This window comes from Pteropus vampyrus, unplaced genomic scaffold (assembly GCF_000151845.1).
Source record: "Pteropus vampyrus isolate Shadow unplaced genomic scaffold, Pvam_2.0 Scaffold337, whole genome shotgun sequence".
Taxonomy (NCBI): Eukaryota; Metazoa; Chordata; class Mammalia; order Chiroptera; family Pteropodidae; genus Pteropus; species Pteropus vampyrus.
The window spans coordinates 653,460-676,456 of NW_011889118.1; the positions used below are offsets into that span (position 1 = coordinate 653,460).

Genomic DNA, 22,997 nt, shown 5'->3' on the forward strand with positions numbered 1-22,997 from the left:
ATGGCTATGAGAGACATAATCAGGAATTTTGGAACTGACACAGAGAGACCATTTACCCTGGGGGAAACCTGGGAATCAATGTTTGTGTCCGACATTGAAGGAAGGTGATGTAAGTTACACCACATCCACACGGTGAGATGTTTAATAGCCAAAAAACAAATCATTTTGAAGAATACCAAATGACAAGGGTCATGTTCATGCCAGAAAGGTCGAGGGGAAAGGCAAAATAACTTCATATCTACAGTCTGATTCCAATTTTAAGCATCTCAAAAATTTTAATGTGGTTGTTCTTACATTGTAAGATTAAAAATAACTTTTTTCTTATTGTATCATTCGGTATTTCCCAATTTTTCAAATAGAAATAATTTTATTTTGTAGGAAAAATAATTATTTTAAGTGGTCTCTGCCCTGCCTGAATCCATACTAAATATCTTGCCTTTAAAAAATAGTTGGTACAATATGTTTCCATTTAAGTAAATGTATACATAAACATATTAAAGGAAAAATGACTGGAAGAAATATACCAAAATATTAACGGTGATCAGGCCAGAAAAGCAGTTGTTTTTAGTTGCCTTTTATCTGTATTTCCAAAAATTTCCACAATTAAAACAACACTGCACTATTTTAAATGCTATAGTTTATCGCAGTTGTTATTTCATCCAATATAGTCCTGCGGTGAAAGAAAATTCTTGTCTTTGGCACCTTTGGGAGCCCATTTGCTCACACCAAGAATTTGCTCCTGTAATCATGAACTCAGCATTTCTGCTGAGGAAAAGTCATCTACACAACAACTTGTACTGGTCTAGGGACTTCTTCAACCCTAAAAAGAAAAGCAACTAGGGAAAAAGAAACTGGTCAAAGCCCAGCAGAACTGCTAGTATGACCAATGCATGCATCAACCTTGCTCCCTACTTCCTACAATGAGAACAAATTCTGGAGCACAGAAATCTAGTCATGACCCTACCTCTTATGGTACCTGGAGGACTAGTGCTAGCTAGTTACTCCTTGCTGCACTTGTGCACACTCTGAGAAAGGAATGCGTTATAGCTGTCACTAACTAGCACTATCATTTCGCATGTACAATCCAACGAATGCAGGCCACACTAGGAAGGAAGTGTGGTACAGTGGTTACAGACATTGGCATCACAATGCCTCAGCTGGAACCCCGGCTCTATCACTTCCTAGCCAAGTGACTTTGGGAAAGTTAATTAATAGTCCCTATGCCTCAGTTTCTTCATCAGTTGAAGACAAATAACACAGAGGAACTTGCTTGCAGGGTTGTTGTGAGGATTAAATGAGTTAATATGTATTAGGTGTTCTGAATGCTGTCTGGTCCGTGGTAGGTAAATGTTCCAAGAGCATCAGTGTATTGCTGTTGTTATCATCATCATCATCATCATCACCACCACCACCATCCAGAAAACAAAAATAAGAAAGACAGGAGGGCCTCAGAAAGTTTGTGGAGCTGAGGGGAAGACCTAATAATGATATCACAGTAATTAGAAACCAAGGTCAACTATGAAGACCATGAGGGAGATTCAAAAGGCAAAAGATGACAAAGATTCGAAAAGGCTTCCCGAAAGCAGTAGCAACTGAGGGCCCAACACTGAGTACCAGCAGAGTAGAAGCTTGAAGATGTTTTCTGAATTAGAAAACTAGGTTTGAAGACTAAGAATTCTACAGGCAGCTCTAAGGACAAGCATAGAGTTTAGGGCAGTGGAAGCAAGAGAAGTAAAGGCTGAGAAGAAAGTTTAGAGTGAGTTTTGGGACCCAGAACTCACACAAGGAACTGAAACATGGTCCCAGGCAGGGTGGTGAGGGTGGGACTGGGCCAGGATGGATGAGGAAACATCGCAAAGGATCCAGGGTCCCTTATTCTACTCTCTCTTATTAAGTCCTGCCATCCCTCCGGGTCTCAGCTGAAGCTCATTCCCTCAGCAAAGCCTCCTGTGACATGAGAACACAGCAGGTCACTACACGGAGACTTACATGAGTTGGTCTAATTCTTTGAGAAATGCCTGATTCTTGCTCTAGGTTGTAAAGTCCATGAGGGTGTGGACTATGTCTTATTTTGCTTGTCCATATACCCCGAAAGGCAGCTCAACACCTGGGACAGAGTAGCGAGATGCAACAATGTTTATTGAATGACGAATAAATGAATGATGAATAAGTAAAAGAAATCATCAAATTCACACTGCCTTCTCATGCTCCTTAATACAAGAACTTGAAAAAAAAAAAAAAGAACAGAAAGTGCTCCTCTTTACACTTCAGCCCCTCTGCCATTCCTTTTATTTCTCACTTAACCCAGCAGTCTTGCCAACGAAACAGACCTGGGTAAGAGGATAAAGAGTGAAGCTTTGTGGCCCATTGCAATTGAGTCTGAGGGGTTGTGCAGTGAGCTGGGAGGTTTAAATCACCATTGCAATAAACACGAGGAAGATGACACATATACATGTAGTTCAGTAGGAAAAGCTTTCCTTCACCAAGTCCCAGAAAAATCACCTCGAATGAGGCCTTGGTGGATATGGTTTATTTCAATATCCTGGTGGCACTTTGCAGTTAATTCAGAACATAAGAACTTTTAGAGAGCTTTTTTCCAAAAGAGAACAAAGTTATCAGTCTGTTATTCTACCGCTGAATGAAAACTGACAACCAAATGATTAGTTTCTAAACAATCAAAAGGCTACATCAAATATGACCCACCTTCTCGAATGCCATCCTGGAAAGTGTGCATATGCGTGCATGTGTGCACACATGCACACACGCATTTCACATTCAGATTACAGGGGACAGACAGGGTTCCTCCCAGGAATTTAGGTAACACTAATGAGCCCCCACTAAGTGATGGCCATGGCTGAGAACAGAGCAGACCTGTGTGAATCTCTATTTTGTCCTTTATGATCTGTCTGACCTCTCTTAGCCTCAGTTTTCTCAGCCTCTAAAGTTCATTCACTCCCTGCACTCACTCATTCATTTATTCCACAAATATTTACTGACAAAGACTATTATGGGAGCCAAAAATAGAGCAATAAAACAAGCCAAAGGTCTTGCTCTGAGGGGCTGACATCCTCTGGATGAGGCAATACCACTGAACTTGGAGGGTGGATGTATGACTCAAAGATGATAGGAATTAAACCAATGGTTGCTGCCATTCATTGAATTCCGATGACTGGGATGTGCAACTCCCTTTCCTGAGCTGCTCAGTTTCCACCTTTCCCAAGAGACTTTAGCTATTTTCCTGGCTCCAGCCAGAAAATAACACAGTACACTTGTTGAATGAATGCTAGCTTTTTTTTTTTTTCCTAATTTGGCAGTTTAAAGCAATTAACGTGATTTAGTCAGGCGTGTTATTAAGTCAACATTCAAGGAAGGGTTGATCAGGAGAAATGAATAGATCAGGTTATATAAATACCAATTTACTCACTATCTAAAATATCACAGAACTTCATCATATGTCAAATATGTTAGTCCCTTTTATTTTTGCTTTTTATATTCAAAGATGACTCCATTCCTTGATACAACTCGAAGAACGAGTCTGTGGTACAGATTCCCAAGAAATGGCATTAGCAAAAATGTAAAGAACTTACCTAGATGGGATGTCATTTCTGCCTCCTCCAACAATGGTGCTACCTTGTTTTCTCTTGGCAATTCAGCTAAGTCTGCCTTGTCTTCCACAGAGTTTGTGCTGAGGTGAGTCACTGCCCCTACCAGATTCCTGAGGTAGGGACAGTAGTTAGTGTCTTCATATCTCCCTCCACTCCAGCAGGTGCCTAATGCAGACAGAGGCAGTGCAACAGATGGTAGGATGGATAGACACTGGCACTAAATGGAAAGAGCACCACCCATCTCATGGTAGAACAGACTGGGAAAGGAGGTAGCTATCCTCCAGGTCGTGCTGTGTCTCAGCGCTGAGGGAACCTGAAGCTCTGTGGAGTGCAAGCCCAGGGAGAATCAGTGTCAGAGCCAAAGTCGGAACCTGGATCCCAGACTCCCAGCCAGGGCTCTGCCCTCTCTCGCCCTGTGACCATCTGGTCCAGCCACATCATCCCAGCAACCAAAAAACAAAATAAAACCAGGAAACCAAGATCAGCAAACCCACATCCAGATGTAAGGAAATAAATTCTAGCGATGAGATGGGATAACCAAATTAACCTTCAAAACACAAACAAATAGGAACATAAGAGTCACATTTGCATCTGGGGGGTGGTGTTCCTCCATCTGACTCTTCCATCACTAGCTTCATAATCTTGGTCCCAGTTTCCTCAAATGCAATGCGAGCATGGAATACTACTCAAGGGCTAGTTGTGAGGATTAAATTAAAGGATCTTTTACATGCACTCACTCATTCCCCAAACACTCATGAGGCATCTCCTCAGGTCAGGTCCTGGGCATGCCAATAAGAACAAGACATCGTTTCTGGCTTCAGAAAGACGACCCCTGGTCAGAGACAGAGACGAAAAAACAAATGATTGTTCAGCAACTTCAATAACAAACACCTAAGAGGAGGCGGCCGATCTAATTCAGATACAGAAACTCTATGTAAATTCTGCAAGTGCTGAATAAAATATCGTGTCCTGAAGACCACTGCTCACTCTATGCTCCCCAGACTTTCCTCTTCCACTCTCCTCCCTTCTCTCACCCCCATATTGCCTCTAACTGGACTTTCTTCATAGCAGCGCAGAGGTAACACTTAGGACTAACTAAGGTTTGCTGCTGACAACAGAAAGAGATAAATGCAAACATAGGTTAAGAATACAGGGTCACAGTCAGACAGCCCTGAGTTCCAGAACTAACGTTAGCTCTTATTAGCAATGTGACCTTGGGTAAGTCACTTCACCTCCCTGAACCTAAGTATCCTCATCTACAAAATGGGGACATCGGAGTACTCACCTCATGGGATTATTGAAAAGGTGAAATAAAATTTATATAGAGAGCTTAGCATTGTGACTGGCTGATAAACATTAGCTATCACCATCTATCATTATTATTGGAGAAAACACAGCTTTAGTCTCAAAAATCAATGCTATAGCCCCCAGAATAAAATTAAACTAACCTATAATCTACCTTAATAACATTTTAAAGCATTCTTTTTCTTAACACGTTTATTAGGTTGTGAGATCCATTTATTGTTCACAGCCAGGCTTCTAAAGTGATAGAGATAGGAGGGGAGAGAAGGGTAGGGGAGGAGAGGGGAGGGGAGAAGAGGAGAGGAAGGAAGAGAGGAGAGGAGTATGGTTGAATAGAACAGACCAGACTGCACCACAGAGAATAAGGCTAAGTAATGTTTCAAAAAAACTTGTGTTTCACATGTGAAGTTGTGTGCAATGGGTTCCAATAAACTATGTATTTCTTACTGTGGGCCATGGCCAAAAAAGTTTGAAAGCCGCTGACTTGGAAAAAATGCAGTTTTGTGCCCAGCAGACCCCTGGGGGGAGTACCAGGGAGATTAGGAGCAGCCTTTTATGTAAAGCAGATGGCATCTTTCATACTGATATTCACCAAACAATTTCTGCTAAAGGGTTGGTAACCACAGGTTCCTGTAACCGATTTGGTAAGAAGAAAAGCCATTGGTGACAGGTCAACAAATTCCTCTCCATCTCATAAATTAGGAAATGTCCACTTTAACTCTGCTCAGTGATTTTTAAATAAACTGCTTCAACAATCAGACATACTCCTGGGTACTTCTAACTTAAAAGACAAAATGCCTGACTTATTCCAAAGCTTCTATTTCTATGATGGAAGAAAAGCTCCATTCACACCATGCACACCAAGGAAGGTACCACCCAGTGTTCGCTTTGGGTTGGGTCTAGGGGCTGAGCAGCCACTGCTTCTGGCCCAGGACAGCACAGACTTCATGGACACTGACACTTCAGCAGACCACTGTGGGCTGATATGCATATATCCAGCAGAAAAGAGAGGAAACATTCAGGTCTCTTTAGAGAAAGCCAACAGCCATCTCAGCAGTGGAATGTAAACAACATTTCTCAAAGCATGGACTCTGGACCACCAAAATCAGAATTACCTGAGAAGTTCATTAGAACGCAGGTTCTTGGGAACTGGGCCAAGCCTACTGAGTCTGAATCTCTTGGGGTGGGGCCTGGAATAATGCATTTTAACAAGCTCCCCAAGTGACATTTCTGATGATAAAGTCTGACATCCCCTAGAGCAAGGGTCCTCAACTCCCTGGCCGTGGACCACTATTGGTCCATTACCTGTTAGGAACCTGACTGCACAGCAGGAGGTGAGCGGCAGGCCAGCCAGCAAAGCTTCTTCTGTATTTGCAGCCACTCCCCAGTGCTAGCATCACCGCCTCAGCTCCACCTCAGATCATCAGGCATTAGATTCTCATAGGAGCACCAGTCCCTGGTGCCAAAAAGGTTGGGAACCGCTGCTCTAGAGTCAGACTCAGCAACCAGAGAAGGGCAACGGGGTGGGCAGTGTAGATGATAAGAACGGCATGGGACAAGGGACGGAGGCGTGACTCAGCCTGATGTGTTTGGGGACTGTCACTGAAGCATTCAGGGTGAGGATGTGAAAGGTGACCACAGTAGCAAAGAGATTTTGGCACCCAACACAGCTCTGCATGCCTCATTGAGTATTCAATGGGTGTCTGCTGAAGCAGGAAGGAAAAGAGTGAGAGAAGAAAACATTTCCAACATTAGGTTAAAAGTAAATGTGTTCTTATAAGTCTATTAAGACAGCCAACGATTTTCCCAAACCATGATATTCTATCCAAAATGAAGCATTTGATCATTTGAAGCTCTATTGAGAAAAAAAAGGAGAAGGCTGAGGCCTCAGGTTTCCAGATGGGTTTATCAGTACTGAATAAATGCTTGACTAATTGTTCTGTCTCCAACTCGCTTTACTTATGCAGATCATGTTAATAAGAGGAATGCTCCCCGATGACACACTGGGACAAAATATTTTGGCTGTTAAAAAGAGATCCATTGCGAAACATTTTCTCTAGGTGAAATTCAGGCTTGAAAGCGATTTAACCTGAGAAAAGGTTGTAAAAATGTCCTTTTGCATGGTGAGTAGAGCAGGTTTCCCCTGCAATCCAGGAGGGGAGCTCCGAAAGGCATGGGGCAGGGAACAGAGGGACATCGGGCTAGCAGCTGCTTCTCTCTGTCCTTCGAAAAGTCCTCTGTGTGATATGGTGCCTTCCTTCCCTGTGGGCTCAATGCAAGAACCCAAGGCTGGCATTCCTGATTCACTGTGACACCTGGGACCTGCCACCGGGTCCCCAAGCACCCACAGGTGAAGGGGTTGTTTCTCAAGATCTGCTCCAGCTCAAAAGTTCTCTCATTCCCTTCTGAGTGAGTAGTCAGGCTCAGCAAGAAGTTAGAAGGGAGGCATCTGATCTGGTCACTGCACAGCCACATGGCAAATTCCACGTGTGATATGACATGGAGCACTCCACAGAGCAAAAATCATCCTCACGGCCTCCACAGATTAATGTACTAGGGAGAAGGTGGATGCAAGAATCCTCCAAGAGCCTCAAAATGCAATACTCTGTCAGGCCTGATACTGGGAGAAGTGAGGCTGGAGCTAAACATCCTTTGGCAAAACTGTCTCCCATTAAATACATATAATTTAATTCCCACTTTCCAGCCAGCTGCTCCCCCTCAGAGGGGCTGTGCTGGGTGCAGACTTTCGGCACATCCTGGGGCCAAGCCTGGAAGAGAGAGAGGGCAATTACACCTGCGGGACACAAATGCAAATGCAAATAACCCAAACTCGATTTATGGCCTCTCACAAGGTTTCCTCCTACATGAAGGTGCTGGCCACAGCCATGAAGGGCGCAGCCGAGATGTCATCCAGAAGTCGGTAGCACTGTTCTGTGGATGCTGCAGATACGTGCGTGCAGCACACTAAGAATCAGTTCTGATTGCTTGCAATACACAGACTCAGAAATCCAGTCCCAGTGGTGTAAAGAAATAAACAAACAAACAAATACAAAATAAAAGGAAGCTGCACTGAGAAGGTATAGTCATGCTCAGCAAACACTGTGCAACATCTGATGCTGGCCTCAAAGAAGGCCAGGTAATGATCCCACATGAAGGTAAAAGGGATAGAAATGAAAATCCAGATTTCTCCCTAATGTCTGTGGGCCATGGCCAAAAAAGTTTGAAAGCCGCTGACTTGGAAAAAATGCAGTTTTGTGCCCAGCAGACCCCTGGGGGGAGTACCAGGGAGATTAGGAGCAGCCTTTTATGTAAAGCAGATGGCATCTTTCATACTGATATTCACCAAACAATTTCTGCTAAAGGGTTGGTAACCACAGGTTCCTGTAACCGATTTGGTAAGAAGAAAAGCCATTGGTGACAGGTCAACAAATTCCTCTCCATCTCATAAATTAGGAAATGTCCACTTTAACTCTGCTCAGTGATTTTTAAATAAACTGCTTCAACAATCAGACATACTCCTGGGTACTTCTAACTTAAAAGACAAAATGCCTGACTTATTCCAAAGCTTCTATTTCTATGATGGAAGAAAAGCTCCATTCACACCATGCACACCAAGGAAGGTACCACCCAGTGTTCGCTTTGGGTTGGGTCTAGGGGCTGAGCAGCCACTGCTTCTGGCCCAGGACAGCACAGACTTCATGGACACTGACACTTCAGCAGACCACTGTGGGCTGATATGCATATATCCAGCAGAAAAGAGAGGAAACATTCAGGTCTCTTTAGAGAAAGCCAACAGCCATCTCAGCAGTGGAATGTAAACAACATTTCTCAAAGCATGGACTCTGGACCACCAAAATCAGAATTACCTGAGAAGTTCATTAGAACGCAGGTTCTTGGGAACTGGGCCAAGCCTACTGAGTCTGAATCTCTTGGGGTGGGGCCTGGAATAATGCATTTTAACAAGCTCCCCAAGTGACATTTCTGATGATAAAGTCTGACATCCCCTAGAGCAAGGGTCCTCAACTCCCTGGCCGTGGACCACTATTGGTCCATTACCTGTTAGGAACCTGACTGCACAGCAGGAGGTGAGCGGCAGGCCAGCCAGCAAAGCTTCTTCTGTATTTGCAGCCACTCCCCAGTGCTAGCATCACCGCCTCAGCTCCACCTCAGATCATCAGGCATTAGATTCTCATAGGAGCACCAGTCCCTGGTGCCAAAAAGGTTGGGAACCGCTGCTCTAGAGTCAGACTCAGCAACCAGAGAAGGGCAACGGGGTGGGCAGTGTAGATGATAAGAACGGCATGGGACAAGGCACGGAGGCGTGACTCAGCCTGATGTGTTTGGGGACTGTCACTGAAGCATTCAGGGTGAGGATGTGAAAGGTGACCACAGTAGCAAAGAGATTTTGGCACCCAACACAGCTCTGCATGCCTCATTGAGTATTCAATGGGTGTCTGCTGAAGCAGGAAGGAAAAGAGTGAGAGAAGAAAACATTTCCAACATTAGGTTAAAAGTAAATGTGTTCTTATAAGTCTATTAAGACAGCCAACGATTTTCCCAAACCATGATATTCTATCCAAAATGAAGCATTTGATCATCTGAAGCTCTATTGTGAAAAAAAAGGAGAAGGCTGAGGCCTCAGGTTTCCAGATGGGTTTATCAGTACTGAATAAATGCTTGACTAATTGTTCTGTCTCCAACTCGCTTTACTTATGCAGATCATGTTAATAAGAGGAATGCTCCCCGATGACACACTGGGACAAAATATTTTGGCTGTTAAAAAGAGATCCATTGCGAAACATTTTCTCTAGGTGAAATTCAGGCTTGAAAGCGATTTAACCTGAGAAAAGGTTGTAAAAATGTCCTTTTGCATGGTGAGTAGAGCAGGTTTCCCCTGCAATCCAGGAGGGGAGCTCCGAAAGGCATGGGGCAGGGAACAGAGGGACATCGGGCTAGCAGCTGCTTCTCTCTGTCCTTCGAAAAGTCCTCTGTGTGATATGGTGCCTTCCTTCCCTGTGGGCTCAATGCAAGAACCCAAGGCTGGCATTCCTGATTCACTGTGACACCTGGGACCTGCCACCGGGTCCCCAAGCACCCACAGGTGAAGGGGTTGTTTCTCAAGATCTGCTCCAGCTCAAAAGTTCTCTCATTCCCTTCTGAGTGAGAAGTCAGGCTCAGCAAGAAGGTAGAAGGGAGGCATCTGATCTGGTCACTGCACAGCCACATGGCAAATTCCACGTGTGATATGACATGGAGCACTCCACAGAGCAAAAATCATCCTCACGGCCTCCACAGATTAATGTACTAGGGAGAAGGTGGATGCAAGAATCCTCCAAGAGCCTCAAAATGCAATACTCTGTCAGGCCTGATACTGGGAGAAGTGAGGCTGGAGCTAAACATCCTTTGGCAAAACTGTCTCCCATTAAATACATATAATTTAATTCCCACTTGCCAGCCAGCTGCTCCCCCTCAGAGGGGCTGTGCTGGGTGCAGACTTTCAGCACATCCTGGGGCCAAGCCTGGAAGAGAGAGAGGGCAATTACACCTGCGGGACACAAATGCAAATGCAAATAACCCAAACTCGATTTATGGCCTCTCACAAGGTTTCCTCCTACATGAAGGTGCTGGCCACAGCCATGAAGGGCGCAGCCGAGATGTCATCCAGAAGTCGGTAGCACTGTTCTGTGGATGCTGCAGATACGTGCGTGCAGCACACTAAGAATCAGTTCTGATTGCTTGCAATACACAGACTCAGAAATCCAGTCCCAGTGGTGTAAAGAAATAAACAAACAAACAAACAAATACAAAATAAAAGGAAGCTGCACTGAGAAGGTATAGTCATGCTCAGCAAACACTGTGCAACATCTGACGCTGGCCTCAAAGAAGGCCAGGTAATGATCCCACATGAAGGTAAAAGGGATAGAAATGAAAATCCAGATTTCTCCCTAATGTCACCGAGAATGTGGCGTTCCTGCGCTCCACGGAATTAGCCGCAGCAGCTTCCTAATTGCCTGTGCTGAGTTGCCTCCCCCAGGTTGATGGTGGCGGCTGCGCAGCCCCATCAGTCTCGCTTGGTGCTCCTCGTGCACCCGCCCGGCACTGCAGTGCTCCCGCCCGGCACTGCGGTGCTCCCATGGCAGCTGCTCGGCTTGGCACTGCGGAAGCACCAGGACCCCTCAGCCCGGGTGGGAGGCTTCTGATGGAGACTCGGCCATGTTTTCAAGGTGCTGACCAAGAAGGGCTGGGATGCTCGCAAGGGTGAGGAGGGGGTGACAGGCTAGGAGAAGTGAAGACCAGCTGGCTTAACTGTCTGCCAGTCCCTACTGGCACCGAGACTGTGGGAGAAGGACCCACATGTAGGGCTTCAGAGCTGGATTGCTGGAGCTGGGAGGCGTCCCTGACATCTTGTGGCATCCACGCCTGAAGCTAGGACTCATAAAACCCAGCGTTGGAGAATAAATGAAGAAAGGGATCCAAAAGACCGACACCTGCACTCAACAGCATTCTTATTCTCATCACCAGCATGAGAGCACCAAGAAAAGGCTCAGCTCAGCCCTTCCTTTGTTTATCTTTACATTCATGCATTCCACAACAACCCCTGAAGCCCACCCCAAAAAGAATTCTGTGCAAAGTGCCAAAGGGGGACCCTCTTCCATCCAAAAGAGCAAGCCTGCCCTCGGGGAATTTAAGGTCTAGCTTACCTGCCTCCTTCTCAATACACCACACCGAAAGAGATAAGGGGTCTCAGGATATCACACATCCCCAGACCTACCAAGGGCACAGAAGGATCTGCCAGACTCATTCCGCACAAAATAAAACTGACCCTAGTGGGTCCAAGGGCTGTGGCCTTCGAGCTAGCTGTCAATCATGCAGAAAAACAGAACTGTGGCTTCCCCGTGAGAAATAAATAAATAAATAAATAAATAAATGAGCACCATCAAACATCCAGGACAGAAAGACAAAGAATGAGGATAACAAAGACAGAGGGGCTAAAATTTACTGGGCACTTCCTGGATATCCAGGTCTGTGCTAAGACTGATACATGCCAAAATAGCTAATCCTCACTGTAACCCCATTTTATAGATAAGGAACCTGAGGCCTGGTTGAAGAAAGGCCAAACTAGACCTCAAAGCCAGATCTATCTTGTCCCAAGGTCTAGAGCCCAAGCTAGCCCTTCCACACAACCATCCATACCATAATGGGGAATACAGAAAGGGAAATTTAACCAAATTCAATGAGATCATCAGAAAAGCTTAGGAGTCAGATCTAACGAGGGGAAAGCTGGCTGACCCATAATGGAAATCAAAAGACCAGCAGCATCATTTTATTATAATAAAAGGGAGAACTATAAAAAGCTAAACGGTTTACGGGGCCCTCCCCTCAGTCCAGCTGTTGCCCCTTCTAATTCTATATTATGAAAGCAAATGACAATGCAATGCACCCAAACAAGGCAAAGTATTCCTTTTGAGTAAGAATTAAGGGCAGGAAGACTTTTCCAACAACCGCCCCAATGAGCCAACAGAAGGTTGACAAAAGCACTGGAAAATTGCTGGTCCTGGAAAATACACAGATGCCCTTCCTCAGACCTCACCCCAGCCCAGGCACCTGACCAGGATTCATATGACCCAGGCTCAAACCTGCCTCTGCCACCTGGAGCTCTGTAGCCTTGGGCAAAGTCATATTCTCTGTCTTGGTTTCTGCCCCTCTACGACGGAGATGATGATAGAACCAACCTCAGGAGTGGTTGTAAAGAATTAAATAATACAAATAAGGCACCTGCATCATTACTAGGATTACTGCCTATGAAGCTCTTATGGGGCTCAGCAGTGGGCAGCTTTAGTGGGGTCTCTGAATAAGGCCTCTGGATGGCCTGATATTAACTTTCCCCCAGTGGACAAACTGTTGTCTTCAGCAGCCAATAAACCCCGGTATGTGGGAACAGCTCCTGGGGAATAATAATAACAAGCCCACCTTATCTAAACACTTCCTATGAGCAGTTATGGCCAAGCATCTCATTCGGACCTCTCAACTCCTCCCTAGAAGTTAGTATCATTGTGCCCATTTGACAGGTAAGAACACCGAGGTTCAGTGACTGACTTGTCAGGGTCAGATGACTGGTCAACAGCCGCATCAGATTCAAATCCAAACTAGTCTGACTCACATCCAGAGTCTCACCTCTAGACAGTCTGCCTTCCCAAGACCAACTGCCTCTCTTTAAAGATTTTTAAAATCAATAATCCTCAGACTTCTTCCTGACTTTATATATTTTTCCTATCATTCAGAGGATATTTGTTTCATGCAAAAAAAACCTGAAAATACTGTTGTTTAAGTAGGAAATCCAGCATGGGTCTCTAAGTCTGAAATTTCTGTTCTGGTATCACTGGCTTTTTTTTAAAAGATTAGTGAGCCATGAGCCCTTTCCTGAGAGGATTACATCTTATTTCAGGGTGACCAAATGACTCCTGCTGTTTTCAACTACTAGAACTTGGCCGAGACTCTGAGATTTTATAGTTACCAGTTTTTATTAACAAAGGGAATGTATATTAAAACACATGTGTACATATGCCCTTTAATGATCGCCTGATAGTTCTCCTTAAAGTGTGCCCTTTTTCCCAGCGTAGCATTTTGACCGGAGCCCAGACCAGAATGGAGAAGAAGGAATATTCGAACTTCAGTATTACCATCCCAGAAGCCAAATGACTATCATTTATGTCAGTGGGGCAAAAACCTATGCCCACTGAGCTGTTTGTACATACCTCCAATGGATTTATTGCCTCCCACACCTATTGTTCTTTTTACAATATTTTTCTGCCTCTGCCTCAATGCAGCACAATGGAAAAGGCATTATGGATGGCACAGGGACAAAGAGCCAAACGCCTGCCCGGTATTTCTGACTCTCACTTCTCTTTGCAAATTATAGCACAATGTTATAGAAGAACAAACTAGAATCTCACAACTGCCCATCTTTACTGTACAAGGAACAGGATTAGGAAAATTTGGGAAAGAAAGCAAAAAAAAAAAAAAAAATTTACCTCCTCAGAGACATAATGCTTTTGTTTGCCATTGTGCCCCGTGACATTAAATGTGCATGACATATATTGCCTTAATTTTATGAACGCATCATGGGATCAAAGTGAACTAAAATTTTAGGCATCTCTCTTTCTCTTTATTAATACTGAAATGGGATGGTAGCTAGAAAGCTAAGGCTTCCCATGTGCCACATATCATTCTAAACTACTTTACATGTGTTATATCTTTTAATCCTCCCAAAACCTTATGACTCATAGGCTTTTGTCATTAGTTCTATTTTGCCAACAAGTAAACTAGTGCCCAGAGAGATAAAGCTGGTGTCTGAACTATTTGGCCCAAATGGAACTCTGTTTACTTTCATTGCTGATTTCTTACTATTTTTCAGTGTTGATTATAATGGCTTTATGTATAAACAATTTTTGAAAGTTATACAACTACAATAGCATCCCCCCATCATGATTTCAAAGTGTTGGTACCTGGTTTACACAAAGAGGGATGGCAAGTGTCACTCATTCTACATCTTTAAGAAGATCAGCAGAGGAATGCAGCTCAAAGGCCAAAACACAACACAACATGCCAAGGAACTCTGAAGAGGAGGTGGGCAAAGCCAACGAGAAGAGCCAAGGAACACGGGATGCCTTTCAGGGGCTTCTGAGACTTGGTGACAAATGGTGGTCCCCACATATTGCTGTACCTCCCTGCCCCCTGAGAGGAGGAAGGACCACTCTACTCCAGCAAGATGTCTTGTCCCCTGGCTGGCATCTAGCACTGCTCCCCAGAAAGTGGTTGGGAGAAGAGTCCTCCAAGGCCTAACAAGAAGAATTCTCACAGGAGGAAATGCCTGAAATGCAGTCCAAGAGGGCATCTGAATTAATGTGTGTTCACGGCTGGCTTCTGGATGTGCTCTTACAGCAGGGAAATTGCTGGGTGCTCTGGGCAGTGCGGCAGACACCGTCATTCCTCAGCCTAACCCAGTGCCTACATAGCAGGGTAAGGCACAGTGGATGTAACAGAAAGACCCCATGTGAGGGGTTCCTCTGGGTGTCTCCTTGACCCTCAGGGTGAAGGGAGCTGACCTCAAAGAGAAGAGTGAACATCTGGGTAGAGGCCATATCAACTGTTGCCTCCTCCCCATCAGGTACCAGGTGGGATCACTTTCCTATGTGCCAGCATCCGGAACTCACTCAACCCTTCATGTACTTGCTTGTTCACTCAGTTTACATATATGTGTGGAGCTAGGCCCCACAGGTGCTTAAGGAACTTTATCTGAAGAGCTGGTATTTTTGTCATGCAAAGAATTATGACCTCAGCAACTCTCAGGCAGGAAGCTCTTAGGTGCCAGGCAATGTACTAGATGCTCTGCATATTTTATTTCATTTAATCTTCTCCACAGTTTTTAAAGTAGAAGGTATTGGTCTCCTTTCACACTTGAGAGTACAGGTTCAGAAATGTTCAACTACAAGGTGACCCAGCTAGGAGATGGCAGATCTGGGACTCAAATCTAAGTTCTGACTCCAAACCGTGTCCTCTCAGCTGTTATCTCAGGCTTTAATTGTTTCCGAAGTAATTTCCCAGATGTTATCGCATCTAATCCTCTCAAACACCAGTGAGGTTAAGAAACACAGGTATTATTCACATTTTTTTTCTAACAGGAACTGAGGTCAAAAAAGGTCACACAAAGAGGAGAGACTACAGCATCATGGCCGGGTGTGCAGACTCTGGAAGCTCAGCTTAGTCACGTTGGAGAGGCTGCTAAACTTTTGTAAATCTCAGCTTCTAACACTGTAAAATGGGATGAGTGGTAGTCCCTGCCTCATTAGGTTGTTGGAGAAACTTAATGGGATGACATACGTAAAGTACTTATCATAGTACCTGAAATGCAGAGACTTCCAGTGAATGCTACCTGTTTTTACAATTCGATTAAGTGATTTGCCCAAGGCCACTCAGGAAAAGCCTAGAGAAAAGATGAGACACATGCCACTGCTCCTCGGCAATGACCTTTCCTTTAACAACACTGTGTCTCCAAAGACGTGTCTCTAAAAATGCTCCAAGCTCTTGACCTATGCGGACAACAAATAAAGATGGGCAAAAGATGCCCCCTAGACTAACTGCAGCCAGGAACATTAAATTGGGCTGACTGGACAAGCGACCAAGCAAGGAAAAAAGAAAGCCAAAATGAGAACAGCCTGTCCCACATGGAGCTTTGCCCCAGGCCCTGTGGGCCCCGTGCTTGTTTTAATGCTCTACTATCATCATCTTGAAATTCTTCACAATTTTTTAACGAGAGGACCTGTATTTTCCTATCACACTGGGCCCTGCACATTATATAGCTAGTCCTGGTCTCAGCAAATCCTCAGCTTCTAGCTGCCTATAAAATCTCAGATACTAGATAAATCTATGCCTGGTGCACTGGGTCACTTGGTTCTCTCCTAGCACCCTGGTTTGCTCCCTCAGGCCACTCTCTCTAGCAGCCCAAGAGAACAAGAACAGTCTTCCCTGTCAGCAGGCAGTATCTGGCACATTCTGTGATGAGCAGCATCCATTTTTATTGGCATACTCATGCACACACAAACTTAAAAGTATAATGGCAATGACATGTGCAAGCCCCAAATATCGACTGGCAGTTGCTTCTACCAGAGGTCTGTTCTATGAACCCACAGCCATTTATGATCCTGCCCAAGTAGCTTGTCCGGATCATTTACATGGATAGCAGCTCTTTTAACCTTGGGATGGTACTGTTTTCCAATATCAGGTGCTAAGATAAATATTCTTAAGTGCACAAAGTGAAGAAATAGCCATCTATTTCTTGTCAAGAGATAATGCTCTCCTTTACAATTTGGCCTTGAAATGCCCCGTAATAGTTTGGCTTCTGAGTTATTTTCATAATCTTGGTTTGGGGTAACCAAGAAGCTATGCAGCACATAAATTTAATACACCTTATAAATGTAATGCCTTATTTAAACTGCCTTGGAATGAGCACCCAATAAATGTTGTTCAAAGCAAATGTAAATTGAAATGTTTACCTTTTATTGAAAACATACTGGACCCTTTTCAAAGCTGTATTTGTCAAATAACTTTCTTCTGAAAAGCAGATGTGCTGACTACTCACAGAAATCCTCTAAAACACATCGGCTATGCAGATCTGCCAAGGGTGAGGTGTGGCCCAGGTAGAAAATGTGTCACAGAGAGGTCCTTGAGAAACAACCACCTCTCTCTGCTGGTCACTAAATACTCAGGAAATTCAAGGGGCAACAAGCACCTTCTTCTTCATCTACATCATTCTATTCCCTTGAAGAAGCTAGTTTTGTATAACAGACCAAAGAGGGCTGATGAAGATTCTATCAGTGTTGCCAGATATGACGAACTTTTCCCCTCGTTCAATGATATACAAAAGCATCACCACAGTCACTGGAGATGAAACACAGGCCGTTCTGTCTCTTGTATAAAAATTACATTGAAAGGGGGAAAAAAATCTCATATGCTAATTCATAGACCAGCAGTTACAACACCTATTTCGTTTTTTTCTCAGCCTCGGCCACAGCAAACCTCGAAATCAAGTCACAGTGTCCCAGGGAACATCGATCTGCTGAAAGTCTCTGACTAGAAGATGCTGTGCATTTCAACTTGGGAGCTCATTTCAACAAGCACTGTGACTGTCAAAGATACGGGGGACCCCAGAAATAAATGCCATGGAGGTATGTGCTTGGATAAAGAAAAAGCCTATTTGTGGTTATCTGTGGTGGTGAATCTGGATTAATGACAGACCTGAAGCAAAGGATCCTTCTGAGAATGCATGCTTCTTTAAGTAAGCCCAAAACACCAAGTCAATCATTGATCAACATAAGTAGGAGCACTAAACACCAAGTGAGGATCAATCGAAAACTGAAAAAGAAAAAAGCTAAAACCCCAAACTGGCACTTCTGTGAATGTGTGCTTCAAACTGTAGGACAATGAAACACCTGACAGAGCCACAGTTACTCCGGGTAAGGGTTTTGTTCATCCTGATACACAGCTTTGTCTTTATCACAAACTGGAAATATTAATTGTGCTTGCTCGTGCCTGACAGATTTCATAATTAGTAGGTGGTTTGGTATTCATGTGTCTGCCTAAAAGCACGCTAGTATTAGAAAAAATGAGATAAAATAAAATAAAAATAAAGTAAAATCGGTTTGAGAGCACCATAGTAATTGATCACAATTAATAGCCACATTAGAATAAAAATCTGAAGTTTGCTTCTGACAGAAAACCATGTCTCTATTTTCATTTCCCTTAATTTTGACTAGCACCTGTAAATTTAAGCAACAGAGGCTGAAGCAATTCCTAATGAGAGAAAAACCAAAGCAAAAATATATCAGAAAAGAAATTTTGAGAACAAGAAATGAACAAAAAAGGCTCAGACAAAAACTGAGCAAAGCCATACACAAAGAACTTTCGCTGCAGCAAGTGACTATGTATGAGTTTACAAATGCAATTAGATACATGTGTGGGTAAATTGCGCAAACTGAATTCTAACTGGTACCCTGTCCTGGTAATGTCCTGGTGATTGGGCTAATGAGACCAATAAACTGCCCTGAAAGATTGAAAACTGTCATTTCTGAGATTTCAAGACTAAAAAATAATCTGCCAGGGAAAAGTCCAGTAATTGAACTGGTCCCGGGACTTAAATCATCAGCGGCCTAGGATGAATGCATTAATCTTGCAGGATGACAAATAACTGTGTTTATTCAACAAAAGTGTTCAGCTAAGTAGCACCTCCTGCATGAAAGCAATCTGTAGAGTGTCAGGCTTCCTAGAGGCAGCACAGCACTGCCACCCAATTCCTGACAAGTGACTACTAATATTTAATTATTGAAAAGTCCATCGATTCCCACATTGATAAAAAGTCATAATTATCAAAATGGCTTAAAGAACCAACCTTTTAGTTTGCTGACTCCGTTTTGTGAAAGAGATATCAAGTTTATTAAAGCCGCTCTCTCAATAAATAGTTGATAAAACAAAAACCTGGTTGTGCATTCTAATAAGTGCTGCATGAGGCGTCCAAGATAAATGCCAATTCTTTTCTAGCATTAATGGCAGAGACACACATTACCTGTATTTCTGCTGTGTATTTATCATCACAATTCTGGAAAATGGAATTGGAACCCTTCATTTCCATGAACATGCATTCCCTGAATGCAGGACTAAATAGAAGGAAAAACCTAGCTCCTATCAAATTGTCCCTAAGGAGAATGAAATGAGAATCACACCAGTTTAATGCCTTTTATTATGAATGTTAGGGGTGTGGAGCTCATGAGTTTAACAGCCTAGGTTACGGTGCCTACTAGAATGCTTCTCACTGAATCCCCAAATTAAAGCGGTAATGAAGCTATGCCTTCCCAAAAGAACCCAAACAAAACACATTCTGTGGGGAAAATGAAGCAAGATAGTGGCAGCTGAATCCTGGCATGAATATGTCAAACAGGAAAGTTAATTAAAGGGTGAAGTGAATCGAAACCTCTGCAGTATCTGCAGCTCAGGAAGGCAGCATCCAGGCACACAGCAGCACACCAACGTTCCTTTCAGGGCCACTATCCTACAACTGTAAAACCTCTCAAGATTAACTCCAACTCCAACATCCCTGTCCCACATTCCTCCATTCTGTACTGAAAACACACACTTTGCTAAAACATGGACTATTTCATTTTATAAAATCAAAAATATCTTCTTTTTAAGAAACTACTAGGTTGCTACTCCTATGCTCAGCAAAGACAAAAAGAAGAAAAAATAGAGAAAGTCTAGCAATGAATATCTAATATATTATCATAGGCTAATATAGTGAATACCATGGTATTAAACATAGAAACAATTGATGAAATATTCTCCTTCCTGAAGCCACAACAATAAGATACATTGTTAAATATTCGTACTTATGTTGATGAAGTCAGTGATAAAACTGCTACCTACAATTAAATTACCTAATAAAAACCTGTTACCAAAATGGCATTTTTTGCAGTCTCCAAAAACCTTAAAATAGATGGCCAATTATTAACTTACATTCACAATAACTACTTGGTAAAGTTTTTGCCTTAATGCAAAAATTACTAAATTCTCGTGCTAAAAATGAACATACTACATCAGTGAAAACATGAAGTGTCAATTAAAGAAACTACAAAGAATACATAAAATTATACAATGGCATACAGTATACCTTATTTAGCTGAAATTCAACTTTAAATGTCCATGCCTTAAAAGAGTAATTACAGTCTGTTATGCAACACAGTATAGTCACCTTTGAGTCCCCTTAATACAGCATTAACACATTTTTTAACCAAGTTTTCTAAATCATTTTGAGAGTATCTTAACTGTTAAAGATGTAGTGACGAACTGGAAAGATGCACAGAGTTTTGACTTAGAGTACTAATTTCCCATGCAAACAGCCAGAAATTTGAAAATAAACAAGAGAAAGACAACTGTTTCCTTGCTTTTCTAAATGATGTTATGCTTCCCACATTCTGAGTACCTCAGATCTTTCCTCATTTGTCCTCTGAACTCTCTAAATCAATGTTCTTTGCTAATTTTTAAAATAGTCATATTTTAGGGCAATGGACCAAGATGGCCAAAAGATACCTGCAAAGATGCTCCCCAAGTCATCTAACATGCCCTGCCCATCATTCATGGAAGTCCATGACTAGTAAGCGAAACCATGGGTATCTCAGGACTCCATGGCAGATGACTGTGATCCAAATGCAAGAGCAGATACCCTGGAACTTAATGCCAAGCAACACCTCACCTTACCCTCACATTAGATTACAAAATGCCAGGCAACAGCAAGAAATGACAACAAAGCCATAAACAGCTGGAAATAATTACACAATTGTCAAGCTGCAAACATGACAAAAGCAAAGCTAGGCTTGTGAATTCACTATCAGAAAGGATGCTGATGAGAAGGTAAGAGAAGCATTTTAGCTGTTTCCAATTTGCTATTATAGAGCAGCCAATAATATGGTTGATGGGGCTTTGTGCAGTGTGAGTGTGTGTGTGAGTGTGTGAGTGTGTGTGTGTATTAACTTAAGAGAGAAGGAGAAAAACATATTTTATGTGCTCCTACAAAATGTGAGATAGAAGATATGTAAGCATAACTAAGAAAACAGTCACAGGCTCTGAAGGGATTCTTTCAAAGTTGCTGCAACTACAACGCACAGATGAAAAATACTTCTTTAAAGTTATACAAATATTCACTTCTTTAAAAGCATAAGGAAAATACACAGGCAATGTTATAGTCCAGAACTCTTCACATAAAACATATGACATGTGGACAAAATGCCAAAGCAGGGTACAGACTGGTCCAGATTAAAAGAATCCTAGTGAAAAGAGTCAATTCTTATAAACTGAAGATAGGTCACAAGTATGTAAATTATCATCATACATAAAGGTATATTGTAGCCTCAAGTTTTTATCAACTGCCTATAATTCAATGAACTCCTTTCCCAAACAATCAAGTTAAGCAAACAATCTTTGCACAGTTTCAAAGAATATGGCTACTGGCAATTTTTAAACCAGAATAATTTCTGTCATTCTGTTGCAGGCTGATGTTTCATTACGATATTTAAATTTCATGTGACAAACTGTTTCATATAATGTCCCCAAAAATGCTACTCTCTGAAGTGGAATGCCATAAATAAAATACGTACTTGGTTACCAGGCAGCATGCATAACACATATGTTACATTGGCCCAAAAAGCACATTTAAAAATGCTTAAAAGTTAACTTAACAATTTAAGCTGTTTGTACCCATTTTCAGAGAATTATCCCCTAAAGGCCAATTTTATTTTCTATCTTTGAGAAAATACCTGGATTCATCCTGTTGATTTGTCAAAGTGAAATTCTTTTAACCCCTCAAATCCCTCCTCCGCTGCCATTTTTCTCTTTTTTTTCTTGAAGGGGAGAGCAAAGGACCATATATCTCACAATGTAATTTTAAGCATAATGCTCCCTGTTTGAATTAAAATTGATGCTGCTTCTGATAAAAGCCTAATAATCAATTCTCCATTCTCATTACTCTCCAGAATAATATGGACAAAGACCAATTTCTTAAGTTTGTGGACGACTCTCATAGGTTATTACCCGGCAGTGCAGCTGAGTGGAAAGATAACCATATTCATTCTTCTTATCTGTAATGATGTAATGCATCCCAGCCCTGGGTCTAGATGATTGTGGAATAATGGGATTGTACAACTGCAGGGATGACAAACAATAGTGCAGCATCTTTCTGTGATACACTGAACCCCAGCCTCACACGAAGGCAAGGTGAAAGACATTGTAAAATGGGCACTGATTCTGCCCCTTGAATGAAGTTTGCATTTTTTGGCCAGAGGAGCATCTGCTCTCACACTGAAACAGCAATACCGTCACTGAGAGGAGAGCCGTGCAGAAACAGTTTCCGAGCCCCAGCCAGGACAGTGCCAGTGAGTATCCTGCTTTTCTTTGTGTTTAGAATCAAGAGTCATCTAAAAATAACCGGTTGGTAGGGAGAAGTCACTGCACAGTACATTGCCAAGAAACCGTGAGATCAGAGACACCTCTGATAACTGAAGCTGCTTAGGGTTCACGTTTGTTTGGAAAACTAAATCTGCCTCCATTTTCTGTGCTGGAAAAATCCTGCTTCCTGCCACCACAGAAACCTTACCTTTTGCAGAAGCTGGGAGCCGGAGTATTTAGCAGCAATGGATTTTATCTCCCCACCAAAAGCCGAGGCCCAGAGCTTCACCCTATCAAGAGAAAGGGCACAGAAACGAATGTAACATCAGTGTCACAGTCAACACGCACGCAACTCGCATACATGGTTGTGGTTGAAGGAGCGTGGCAATATAACATTGGATTTAGGGGCGGGGGGGGGGGGGGGAACGAAAGAAAGAAAAAGCGCCTTGGTAAAAACTGCCAGCACCAAACTGCAGAGCGCAGCGCGAAAGGGGGCCCGACGGTGGTCACATAGTTCAGGATGCACAAAGTCTCCCAGGCTCTCTAATAAGATCACTGGGTTTTATTTTAATGATTGCCTGAGAACTTACTCACCCCAAATGG

The 22,997-nt window shown here is 43.0% G+C and overlaps 1 protein-coding gene across 1 annotated transcript in view; it reads right to left on the reverse strand.

Annotated features, from left to right (window-relative positions):
• The window catches only part of LOC105304362 (voltage-dependent calcium channel subunit alpha-2/delta-3-like), a 676,581-nt gene that overhangs the window by 650,090 nt on the left and 3,494 nt on the right, over positions 1 to 22,997 (reverse strand). Inside the window, exon 3 of the mRNA XM_023522298.1 lies at positions 22,603 to 22,684. Within this exon, the coding sequence (XP_023378066.1) occupies positions 22,603 to 22,684 (82 nt within the window). The remainder of the gene's footprint in view (positions 1 to 22,602; positions 22,685 to 22,997) is intronic.